The 12,619-nt window shown below is 45.0% G+C and overlaps 1 protein-coding gene across 1 annotated transcript in view; it reads left to right on the top strand.

Moving 5' to 3' along the window:
• RYR3 (ryanodine receptor 3) overlaps window positions 1-12,619 on the top strand; it is a 461,910-nt gene that overhangs the window by 378,920 nt on the left and 70,371 nt on the right. The window contains exon 69 of the mRNA XM_055538999.1: window positions 6,145-6,275. Within this exon, the coding sequence (XP_055394974.1) occupies window positions 6,145-6,275 (131 nt within the window). The remainder of the gene's footprint in view (window positions 1-6,144; window positions 6,276-12,619) is intronic.

Below are 12,619 nucleotides of genomic sequence, written 5' to 3'. Positions count from 1 at the left end.
GACCCCATGGACTGTAGCCTGCCAGGCTCCTCTGTCCATGGAATTCTCCAGGCCAGAATGCTGAAGTGGGTAGCCATTCCCTTCTACAGGGAATCTTCCCAGCCCAGGGATCGAACCCAGGTCTCCCGCATTGCAGCCAGATTCTTTATCATCTGAGCCATACTTCAATTTAATGGGGAAAAAAAAATTGAAGTCTCTTCAGCCTGTCAGCATTGACCAAGTACTGTTATATGAAAAATACTGTTCTTAACAGTAATAACTGAGGGGGCTTGCAGGGAGAGTGCATTTCTCTTTCCAGTGGTAAACTCTTACAGTATGCCCTTTGGTTGCTATGGAGCTGTTTCTGTAGCCCTTGCTCTGCTTGGTCCACACCCACAATGCCCCCTGGGAGGTGCTAATAACCACCAGTATTTTAGCCGCAAGCTTTGTCTAGCTCAGTTGGTCTTGGACCTGGAGGCGAAGGTCATCCCTCTGGTATTTCACAGCCAGGAGCATTAACTGGCAGACTTCTGGGCTTTTACAGAAAGAACTTTTCTCAGTGAGGCCAGAACTGTTGTTTCTCCCTCCAGCTTATTAGCATCGTTGTGTGCTCCAGACTAGAAAATGCCTGTGGTGAGCTGGCAGAGACTCAGTTTGTCAGCAAATAAATATCATGCTTGTCCCTCTCCCTCAAGTCAGGGAGTCAGCATAACACCAGAGAACTGTCCATTGCCCCCAGGGATTGCCTTTCATCAGACTAACTGTAGAAATCCACTTTTGGGAGATCATAACTTTAATTTTGGCGAGTGAAAGAGAAGAGAAGTAGTATGGATCAGTTAAAGCAAAGAGTCCCTTGGACTGCAAGGAGAGCAAACCAGTTAATCCTAAAGGAAATCACTCCTGAATGTTCACTGGAAGGACTGATGCTGAAGCCGAAGTTCCAATACTTTGGCCACCTGATGTGAAGAACTGACTCATTGAAAAAGACCCTGATGCTGGGAAAGATTGAAGGCAGGAGGAGAAGGGATGACAGAGGATGAGATGGTTGGATGGCATCACTGACTCAATGGACATGACTTTGAGCAAGCCCCAGGGGTTGGTGATGGACAGGGAAGTCTGGCATGCTGCAGTGCATGGGGTTGCAAAGAGTTGGACATGACTGAGCAACTGAACTGAATAGGTCAATTTAGTACCAAGACAGCCCAGGACCAGCTGTATCCTAGATTCCTCTCCCTGCCCCAACTAAAAATTTGCTCTCAGATTTGATATCACCCCTTGTCACATGAAGACATGTGGCTCTTCATGTTCAATGTGCAGAGGCCCTCACTCCAATCATCTGTCCTAAGGGTTGGCCTTTCCACCACCACCATGAGCTTAGAAAGAAGCAAAGGAGTGGGAGAATGCCGGGGTCCAGCCCCAGCAGGATCCAGGGGTACCCTCAGGATGACGGCTTAGGCAATAAGGATAGCAAAAAGAAAACAGGGCTTGATCTTCCTTGATTTACACAGAAAGCCAATAAAGCTCCTGTGTTCCAAGGAGTCATCTTGAAAGAAGAACAAAGAGAGAAAAGGAGGGAAAAGGAAAAAAAGAACGACACGGGGAGACCAAGCTTCGGTGAGCGAGGCCCATAACTTTATTTTCAAAAGGAACTTTTGTACCTTGACTTGTACATAGAGGGAAATGAAAGATGCAAAGTCATACAGAGTCAGCCCAAACATTACATCTGTTTTGTCTTTATCGAAACCAGGACTTTTTCTGCATACCTTTCCCATAAACAATGTTGTGTACATTATCTTCTGGCCTTGGAGGCCTGTGGACATTTTATGACCGTTTTTTGATAAAGGCTGCTCAACCAGAAAACTTATTTTCCCTTGAAGTGTTTTTTCTTTATATTTCTCCCAGCCTCAGAAAGTACTAAACAGAGTTACATTCTCACAGAGCAAAGGTGCAGTGGGTCACAACAAAGAAAGAACCAATTAGCTCAAAGGTCTGATGTGGTTAATTCCAAGGCTGCTACTTGTTTTTCTTACATTCCACCTATGTTAACCAGTGCACTCCCAGGTGCCCAATGGATAAGGGATATGGGAACTTGGCAGCAAGCATTGGCCCAATAATGAAGCCCTTTACGAGTACTATCTATTTTAATAATTTTTCATCCCTTAAAGGACTCTATGCTCATTAGGACTTTTAGAATGTTTTGGCTTCCCGTGTCTTTCAAGGTTGGGGAGTTGTGAACAATCATGTGTGTTAATTGCAAGAGTATGGATAAACCTGTCAGGCAAGCTAGAATGCCAACAGAGGGGTTTGAATTGAAACACTCCTATCATGCCCATTAACTAAAGCCCTAAGTTGATTTTTTCCAGAGAAAGGTGGCTGGGGATAGCCCCCTGTTAATGTCAAAAGAGTTGGTAAAAGGCACAACGTAGTAAGACAGACAGATTTTGGTTTTGGGGTAGATGCTCAAGCAGATTCAGGGTGGTCCCTTGAGTTCTGATCAGCCTTGCTTGTCAGATCTCTTCCACGTGACCTTGTCATGGGTGGGATCTCCCGTGGTGGCTCCCAGCAGGAGAAGAAGAGGTGTTGAGGAGGAGAGAAGGGGAACAAGACTGGCCACGGCCTGTTCAGAAGTGAAGCAGCTTTGCAGAGCTCCCTGGAGAGACCCTTGGGCTCTGCAGTCTCCCCAGCCCCGCCCCCTGTGATCTTTTAATTACTTTGAAAGACAACTGATACATGTGATTTTATCCCTTCTTTTCTATCTTCTTCTTGAGCTCAGCTTTTAGGGGATTAGCTGACAACTTCCTCCACCACTGATGTGCCATGGACTCAGTCGTGTCTGACTGTGATGCTGCCAGGCTTCCCTGTCCATGGGACTTCCCAGGCAAGAATATAGGAATGGGTTGCAATTTCCTACTCCAGACGATCCCAACTCAGGGATCGAACCTACGTCTCCTGCCTTGCAGGTGGTTTACCTGCTGGGCCAGCAGGGAAGCCCCTTCTACCAGTGATGCAGCTCCCAAATAAACCTTCCAGAGCAGACCTGGATGGGATGATTTAACAGTCAGATCTTTCACAGAAGGACAAGGCTGTGCTGTTAGCTAACAAGTGCTTATCTGGCTGAGGGCATTCTTGCTTCCTGGAGGCTGATTTGAAAATGATTTGGAAGCTCAAATACTTCAGGCCAAATAAGTTGCCAGCTAATCCCCTAAAAGCTGAGCTCAAGAAGAAGATAGAAAAGAAGGGATAAAATCACATGTATTAGTGGTCTTTTAAAGTAATTAAAAGATCACATTTGTCTTAGGTTTGATAACTTGGCTAAGGAGTGTATGGAAGTTCCAAGGGGTACACAGCTTTCTATCAAGACTCACCCACCCTCTCCCTCCTCCCTCTCTCTGGTCCAGCAGACTCCTCTGGCATCTCAAGCAGAACAGTTCTGTGGACCCCCAGGCTAGCCCCCAACACATTCTAACTCTACCCTAGATAGTCTTGTCAAGGCATTTTTTTTTTCAGGACCAGTTAAGACCACATTTCTAACCCAACTCAAATGTGTATCCTTTCTCTCTGCATAATGAAGTTGCAAGTTGATTCTAATCTTTATAATGAGACCATAAAGACATGCTATTTTGTCACACTGCAGCCTGCCAGGCTCCTCTGTCCATGGAATTCTATAGGGAAGAATACTGGAGTGGGTAGCCATTCTGTTCTTCAGGGGATCTTCCCAACCCAGGGGTCGAACCCAGGTCTCCTGCATTGCAGGTGGATTCTTTACTACCTGGCTTACTTCTCAGACAACAATGGCTCCCCTAGCTACCTCCCTGCCCTGTCCCCTAGTAAATGCTTGTTATCCTATTCAGAGACTCTATAGCTTTGACAGTCTCGTGTCTTGGTACTACTGGAGTTATTGGCTGTTGTCATAGTGAAGGACAATTAATGGGATGCTGGGTATGGGTTTCTTTTTCCTTTTCATAGCACTTTTATATTGGAGTATAGCAGATTGACAATGTTGTGATGGTTTCAGGTAGATAGCAAAGGGACTCAGATATATATATATATATCTGAGTTATATATATATATACATATATATATACACACACATATATACGTATATATACACACACACATATATATACATATATATATATATATATATCTGAGTCCCTTTGCTATCTACCTGAAACCATCACAACATTGTTAATCTGCTATACTCCAATATAAAATAAAAAGTTATGTGTGTATATATATGTATATGTATATATATGTATACATATATATGTGTGTGTGTGTATATATATATATATATGTATATCGGAGAAGGCAGTGGCACCCCACTCCAGTACTCTTGCCTGGAAAATCCCATGGACGGAGGAGCCTGGAAGGCTGCAGTCCATGGGGTCGCTGAGGGTCGGACACAACTGATCAACTTCACTTTCACTTTTCACTTTCATGCATTGGAGAAGGAAATGGCAACCCACTCCAGTGTTCTTGCCTGGAGAATCCCAGGGACGGAGAGCCTGGTGGGCTGCCGTCTATGAGGTCACATAGAGTCGGACACGACTGAAGTGACTTAGCAGCAGCAGCAGCAGCATATATATAGTATTGCTTCTCCCCCAAACTCCCCTCCCATCCAGGCTGCCACATAACAGCCTGGTATGCCTCAGTGAGCAGAGTTCCCTGTGCTGTACAGTAGGTCCTTGTTGATTATCCATTTTAAATATGGCAGAGTGTACATGTTGTTGGGCATGGGTTTTGGTGGGAACTGAAGGTAACTGTGAGAACTGAATGCCTTCCTGTCTCTGCAGAACTGCAATAGTGGGGTACACGTTTGCTCTTGGCTCCAAGCATGCCCCCTCTAGCTGACAGTTTTCTCCACCATGGCTCTGTAATATCCCCCAATGTGCAGCCTGACATCCTCTGCCCCCAGGGCTTCTCCTGGTGGGCTTCATGCACAGTATCCACATTCATACTGATGAGTTTAAGCTCATCAGTCACAGAGGAAGGCAAACAAGATGGACTTGAACCCTGTAATCCCTTTCATCTCTTAATTATTTACCTAATGTGTGCCTTTTCTACTAGTTACCTTTGTATCACGGTCTAAAAAAGGACTCACATTATTGCTTTATTTGAAGAAATTTTCCTTGTATTTGGAAACTGGCATCACGTATGTAACTCACAAGGCAGGTGTGTGTAGTCTGTCTGTGATAGAATGCCAGAGGGTGGCAGGGAAAAGATACTGATGGGTGGAAAACAGATGGCTCTGGTCTCCCATTAGTCAGGAAGCAACAGATGTCAGCCCCCTAATGGGGCCCTTTGAGCCAGCGCTACGACTGTATATCATCTCAGTAGCAGAAAGAACCTGCTGGATTAGATAATACAAATTCAGAGCTAAGCCCAGGTCTGAGAGGGGAAGCACTCTTTCAGTACTCGCTCTGCTTTGACCAGCTGGCGGCTTGTAGTCCATCACTTACTCTTGCAGCCTTGGTTATCCTGCAGGTAAGCATAAGTCCTCTTAGCCGGAGAACTAAAAATCTGAACTAGGAATCCCAAGCATTTTGATTTTGATTGATTGCGTCTTTCTCAGAAAGACTTAAAAACGAAAGTTTAGTGCATGGTGGACACTCAAGTGTTTGTGGAAGAAAGAGAAGTAATAGGTGTTAGAGCTCTTTTGTCTACATCAAGCAATTTGTTTTGGACATGTCAGTTATCTTGCAAGGCAGAACTTTAATTTGGTGTCTTATTGGTGTTTTGGGCCCATTGTCTACGGTTCCAACTGGTTGACACAAGCTCTACTAATAACAGGGAATAGACAAAGAAATTCCATGAAAGATTTTAAAACATTTTAAGAACTGGGAGGATCCGATTCAATTTGGATGCCAGCCAAACTTGCTCTCAGAGATGCTGGGAGAGAACAAAGCTACATAGTATATATCACCTTAGTTATTTAAGAACTAGGTAGCAGGGAATGAGACCATTGTAAACCATTGGTTAGTGTCCAGAAACAGGGGAGGGAGGGGAAGAACATGCAGTCCAGCTGAGCTCAAGGCCCAGGATGTCCAGTGGAGCCAGCTGTGGGGAAGTGGCCTGAGACATCCTGGAAAGAGGCCTGGTCCACCAATGCATGGGGCCAGCACGGAGGTGGCACCACTTCTAAATGGACTTCTTTGTTTCCAGGCAGCGTCCTGCCCTTGGAGAATGCCTGGCCTCACTGGCAGCCGCCATACCAGTGGCATTCCTGGAGCCCACCCTTAACCGCTACAACCCGCTCTCCGTCTTCAACACCAAAACCCCCAGGGAGAGGTCTAGTAAGTACAATACATCAGAGGTCATCACTGATGTGCTTAGAGGAAAGCAGTGGGAGAGAAAGCCAGAAAGGCAAGGCCAGCAGCCCCCAGCCCTGTCAGTCACGTGGTCTGAGAGGGGCCAGGAGGTGAGAACTGGCGCCCTGTGACAGGTCTCCATCTTGCTGGAAAAGTGGACACAAGCAAGTTCTTTGTTATCTTTAGACTTTGGTCTCCTCTTCTGTGAAAAGAGGAGACAGTGCAGTTGGTTTCAACATCCCTTGCATCCTAAAAGCTCAGGTTCTCCTGTCTGCCTGGATCTCTGTTCTCTTCCTGCACCTGGGGATGTGACTGTTCTTCTCTGTTCCTCTCCAGAGAGTGGGAGCAAGGGGGGTAGCACAGAGCTGCACTGATAACTTCAAGTCCACAGCGAGGCTGTGCTTCCAAGGATGATGACCATGCATTCTTCATCTTCATGAAGGATGGATAGAAAAACACAAGAAGGAATTGAAATTCCACACAACAGAGAATTTGACAGGAGTGTTGACATACTGAGTTCTAGAACAGTGCTAGGCTGTGGTCCAGATCTGGCCTGCTGCTGATTTTTATAAATGGTGTTTTATTGGAACATGGTCTATCCATTCATTTACATGTTGTCTGTGGCTGCTTTAGCACTGTGTTGTTGTTGTATAGTTTGATCGCTAAGTCATGTCCAACGCGTTTGTGACTCCATGGACTGTAGCCCACCAGCCTCCTCTGTCCATGGGATTTCCCAGGCAAGAATACTGGAGTGGGTTGCCATTTCCTTCTGCAGGGGGATCTTCCCAACCTAGGGGTTCAGCCCACCTCTCCTGCATTGGCAGAGCACTCTTCACCACTGAGCCACCAGGGCAGCCCTTAGCACTGTGTAGGGAAGGAAAAATAACTTTCCCTTTACCCTTCATTGTTCTTGCCTGAGACCTCCCCTCTGAAAAAGATAGATTGATGGGAGGGAAAAAAAAAACTTAATTATGGACACATGTGTACATAAGGGAGCCCCCAAAAGATGTGAGACTCAAAAGCCAGCCCAACATTTGAGACTTATATACCATCCTGAGGAAAAGCTTAGGGGTCTAGGGCTTCGGACGGGGTAGGCATCCATGGGAAAGTGAGAAGGGGAAGGGCTTGGTAAGCAGTGCGCCTCACCAGGCTCGTGAATCTCTCAGATGAAAAAGTGATCTTTGGTAAGAGCTCTCTTCTGGTACAAGCTCCCGTAACTAAGGTAAACTTTGTTTACAAAGGTAGATTTCCCTTACAAAAGGGTAACTGTTTTCAGACATTCTCCTGGATCTTCAGTTTCCTAAAAATAATCAGCTCAAAGTAATCCCTCTGCCAAAGGGGCATATTTGGGGGTGGTCCATTCTGTTTCCCTTCAACTGCAGTGACAGAGTTGAGTAGTGGCAGCAAAGACTGTTGGCCCTGCAATGGCTAAAATGTTGACTGTCTGGCCCCTTTATAGGAAAAGTTTTCCCACCCCCCTCTTCCAGAATAACCTGGAACTGGAATCCAAGGCAGGTGGTAAACCTGCTTCTGGGGGATGGAAGAGAAGACTCCCCATGTATGGATAAGTGTGATCCTGCTGAAGGACCATGGAGTAGATCAGAGGCCCTTCCAACAGGAACCCTGAATGAAACTCGGCCTCCAACTGGAAAGAACTACCTTGACTTGATGTAACATGAAGCAAAAGCTACCACACAATGGGTTAGATTAATGTTAAGAAAAGCAGACACCCCCCCCCCCCAAAAATCATAGCAAACCATTTCAAACCAGAATATATCCTGTTCAGAACCAGTATTTTCTTAAAATATTGGCACACAGTACCAGCAGATGACTAGACTGTTTCTCAGTTCCATTTGGTTCAAGCCCCCTTTTCAAACTGTTGTGGGTCCTAAGAGTCCTAAGAGAAGAAGGGTTCTTGCTACATTTTTCTCTGTCACTCTTCTTTCCATCTAAGAATCCAGAGTGCTAAGCTTTGGCAGCTTTGTTCCCACTTCAGATAAAAGCAGCACCTGGTCCCTAGTAAACATGACCAGGACATTTGAGACAAAATTGCTTTTAAAACTTCTCTTCTTGAGCTAAAATACTGCGGAGACCAGTGTTCTCAGAGCTCATCGAGAGAGAGAGATTGCCAAGATGCCTCCATGTTCCAAAGTCTCACATGGCATCTCTCAGTTAATTCCCCAATCCCCTCAGCCTCATCTCACCCTTTCTCCCCTTTCATAGACTAGGAAATTTATAGTCCCAATATTGTTTTTCTCTGCTGTCTTATGATTCCACATGAGTTATGTCTTGCAGCTAAAGTAAGAGTTAAACGACAGAGCAGGCTTTGGTAATGATGAGGAAGGGCTCTGGCATCTGTAGACAGAAGCCAGCTAAAATATTGCTCCCCAGCCTCATGACAGTGCTGGATACTGATGTATTTATTTAGCTCCAGCTGTGATTCAAGAAAAAGAGTCTCTCTGTGTCACCAGTGTGTAGAGCTTGCACCTTGGGAAAGAGAGAGATCTGCTTTGCTCTTGAACTTATAGAGGTAGTTGTTGTTCAGTCGCTCAGTCGTGTCCGACTCTTTGTGACCCATGGACTGCGGCATGCCAGCCTTCTCTGTCCTTCACCATTTCCCGGAGCTTGCTCAAACTCATGTCCATCTAGTCAGTGATGCCATCCAACCATCTCATCCTCTGTCGTCCCCTTCTTCTCCCGCCTTCAATCTTTCTCAGCATCAGGGTCTTTTCTAATGAGTCAGCTCTTCGCATCAGGTGGCCAAAGTATTGGAGCTTCAGCTTCAACATCAGTCCTTTTAATGAATATTCAGGGTTGATTTCCTTTAGGATTGACTGGTTGGATCTCCTTGCAGTCTAAGGGACTCTCAAGAGTCTTCTCCAACACCACAGTTCAAAAGCATCAGTTCTTCGGCACTCAGCTTTCTTTATGGTCCAACGCTCACATTCATACATGACTACTGGAAAAACCATAGCTTTGACTAGATAGACCTTTGTTGGCAAAGTAATATCTCTGGTTTTTAATATGCTGCCTAGGTTGGTCATAGCTTTTCTTCCAAGGAGTAAGAGTCTTTTAATTTCATGGCTGTGGTCACCCTCTGCAGTGATTTTGGAGTCCAAGAAAATAAAGTCTGTCTCTGTTTCCATTGTTTCCCCATTGCCATGAACCAATGGGACATAGACGTAGAGTAGCAGGCAAATTTGAAATTGACCCAGATGGAGGAAACCCTAGACTGGCTTTGGAGGGAAGGAAATGACTGTGTCCCATTGTTCTCAAGGGCTATTAGAAATACGTTTCTTCTTATCTTATATACCTTTACATTGATTTAGTAAGATATATTCATAAATTAAAAATAAGTATCTGTCGTTGCATACTCCATAAGGAAGAAGGGACAAGGTTATGATTAGTGATGACACTGTTGTTCATCCATCAGTCACACACTGTGGACTCGGCCCAAGTCCTCTGAGCCCGTATTTTTCATCTTTCAGTTAACAAAGAGTGAATTCTGACGATGTGTACGGCTCTTGAAAAGCAGAATGTACATAAATATGTATTCTGGGATAGCCATGTTTGCCTGGAGCCAGACAATGACTGATAGCTTGATGGACTCTGAAAAGGTAGATTTCATTCACTACACACAGTAGGTGGCCTGAGGGACTGAAGAAGGAGGGAAAGGAATGTGACAGATGGTGTGAGTCTTTGGTTGAGAAATACAATATGAACTGATTTATCAAGCCTTCAGTCAATTGGGCATCTCAATTAATGGAGTTTCCCTGGTAGCTCAGATGGTAAAGAATCTACCCACAAGGCAGGATACCCAGGTTCAATCCCTAGAGAAGGGAATGGCTGCTCACTCCAGTATTCTTTCCCGGAGAATCCCATGGACATAGGAGCCTGGTGGGCTGTAGTCCATTTTGCCAGCAGAGTTACTCATATTAGGGCCTCTTCTATCCTGTAACATCCTGGAGCATTTTTTAACTCATCCAAAATTGTTAAGATATGTCTAGAAAAGGTTTATCTAGCTATGTGCTAGATAAAATCTTTGGTTACACGTGCCAGTGGTCTATTAGTCAAAATCTTGTTGTTGACACCATTCGTGAGTAGAATTAGATCTGTGTGCATGTATACTCAGTCCCTAAGGTGTCCAACTCTTTGTGACCCCATGGACTATAACCCGCCAGGCTCCTCTGTCTATGGGATTTCCAGGCAAGAATACCAGAGTGGGTTGCCATTTCCTTCTCCAGGGGATCTTCCCAACCCAGGGATCAAATCTGCGTCTCCTGCAGTGGCAGGTGGATTCTTTACCAGTAAGCCACCAGGAAAGGCCAGTCAGGATAATAGATTAACCAAAACATCCTACTCACCAGCCAAGTTTACTTTTCAGATCCTTACTGGAAAAAAATCAACCAGAGAGGAAGGAGGTCCAGTTTCCACATAGGTTTCCATGAACAGAAGTGGTGCTCTCTAGAGCTGCCTGGTGAAAAAAATACAGCTGTGGACTCGAACTCAGTCTTTCCCAATGGTTCTCTCTTGATAGCATGTATGAGGATCACTCAAAAGGCTTGTTGAAGAATGCCAAGTCCTACCCCTGGAGTTTCTAATCCAGTAAGTCGAGATTCCAAAGGTCCTAACAAGTTTCCAGGTGATGCTGCCATTGCTGGCAGGACAGTCTCACTTTGAGAGCCATTGATGTGGAAGATGAAAGGACAGTGTGTTCTAATGGTTCCCCCTTACAGTCTTGAGTCTGATTCTAACAGGACCCAACTGAGCTGTTTTTCAGGTAGATAACTCAGCAGCATTCATTCTGCTGGTTTATTATGTGGCATTTGAAGTACAAAACACCACCGGAATCACAAATGTTTCTTCCCCTCGAGGACCAATTACATATAAATAACTTTTAAAGGTCATTATAATGACTCCAATGAAGCAACCTCAAGCAACTCTGTGTTAGGTAGGAGGAAAAAAAAAGTGTCTATGACGATGGATTGTCTGTGTGACATTTAAACACACACATGCTCCTAGCCTTCTCATGTATAATTTTATAGCCAACAGTTGTAAACTTCAGTTGCATCTGTGGCCGTTGGCACTGCTCTGTGTGCAGAGCCCGAAGGTAAAATGTTTGACTTCACCATTTGTACCTATTTATCTGACACCATACGTGTCAAATGATTTTGTTTGTGAGAGTCTCCCCAGACCCCCACATTGATGTCACCCCTGATTCTTATTGCTCTGCAGCAAGATACAGGCCAGACTTGTTCTCTGCAAATGACCAGCGTTGGCAATAGATTGTGTCTGACTTGTATAATTCCCTTCGCTGTAAATCACAGAAGTTCGATGTTCTTTGGCTTTCATGCTGCTAGTCCTTTTGAATTGTCTGGATTTAAAGGACATTGCTTTACTCCTAACTTCCAAGAAAGAGTGATCAGCCTTCTACTTACCAAAGGCCATACCAATAGCAAGAGAAAAACATAATTAGGGCAAGTGTTAGGACACCCCCAACAGGGCCTCCTCCATAGCAGGGAGGCTCTTCCGAGTCCATTGATTTGCAGCTGCACACCATGCTGTAGAACCGATTGTATCAGCTACAGATTCATTGTCTCCTGGATGAAGGTACCACAAATGCCTTTCCTCCCCACCCCAGCCCAGGAACCAAGATGCCTGTACTCTCTTTTCATCTCTTAGTCTATCTTCACAGGATTATTCTGTATCTTTGCTCCAGGCAGTACAGTCATGAAGGAAACCAAGACAGACTCTTCAATTGACTGATATTCCTAAAAGCCAAAGCCTTTGCTGTGGCCTTTTCTTCATTAACCCTTCCATTCCTATGGACTTAAAATCTAGAAAAGAGATTTCACACCAGCAGTAACTCCATGGCACAGGGCCTAAAGGTAGAACCCAACTCACTAAATGTCACATTTTATTTGAAGTTTCCTGCTTTTTCCTTTGAAATTCCTGAGGACTTTCTGCTTTGCTTTTAATATCAAAAATAATTTCCTCAAATCTTCTAGTGGATCTAATGTGCTCCACTAGTGGATCTAAACGGCACCACATTTTCCTGTTGCTTCTCTGACTCCCTAGGTTCCGTGGTGCCTGATGCTTTGGCCCCACTCTAAGAAGTTTAGCTTGTGGGTGGAGTCTGCACATGAGCTGCCGACCAGGATGCTCTGCAGAGCTTCCAATTCTTGTTTCTTTCTCAACTGGGCCATGGCTTGCCACACAGAGCCCTTATTTGCATCTCACCCATCAGCAACTTCAGGTTGCTTCTGGTCTCTCCTCCTGTCTTGGAGGAAAAGAGTGTCTTTTGCCTTAAGAAGAACAGGACAGATATC

Source organism: Bubalus kerabau, chromosome 10 (genome assembly GCF_029407905.1).
Source record: "Bubalus kerabau isolate K-KA32 ecotype Philippines breed swamp buffalo chromosome 10, PCC_UOA_SB_1v2, whole genome shotgun sequence".
Taxonomy (NCBI): domain Eukaryota; kingdom Metazoa; phylum Chordata; class Mammalia; order Artiodactyla; family Bovidae; genus Bubalus; species Bubalus kerabau.
Note: the sequence above shows the minus strand (reverse complement) of the source record. Positions and strands in the feature narration are given on the sequence as shown.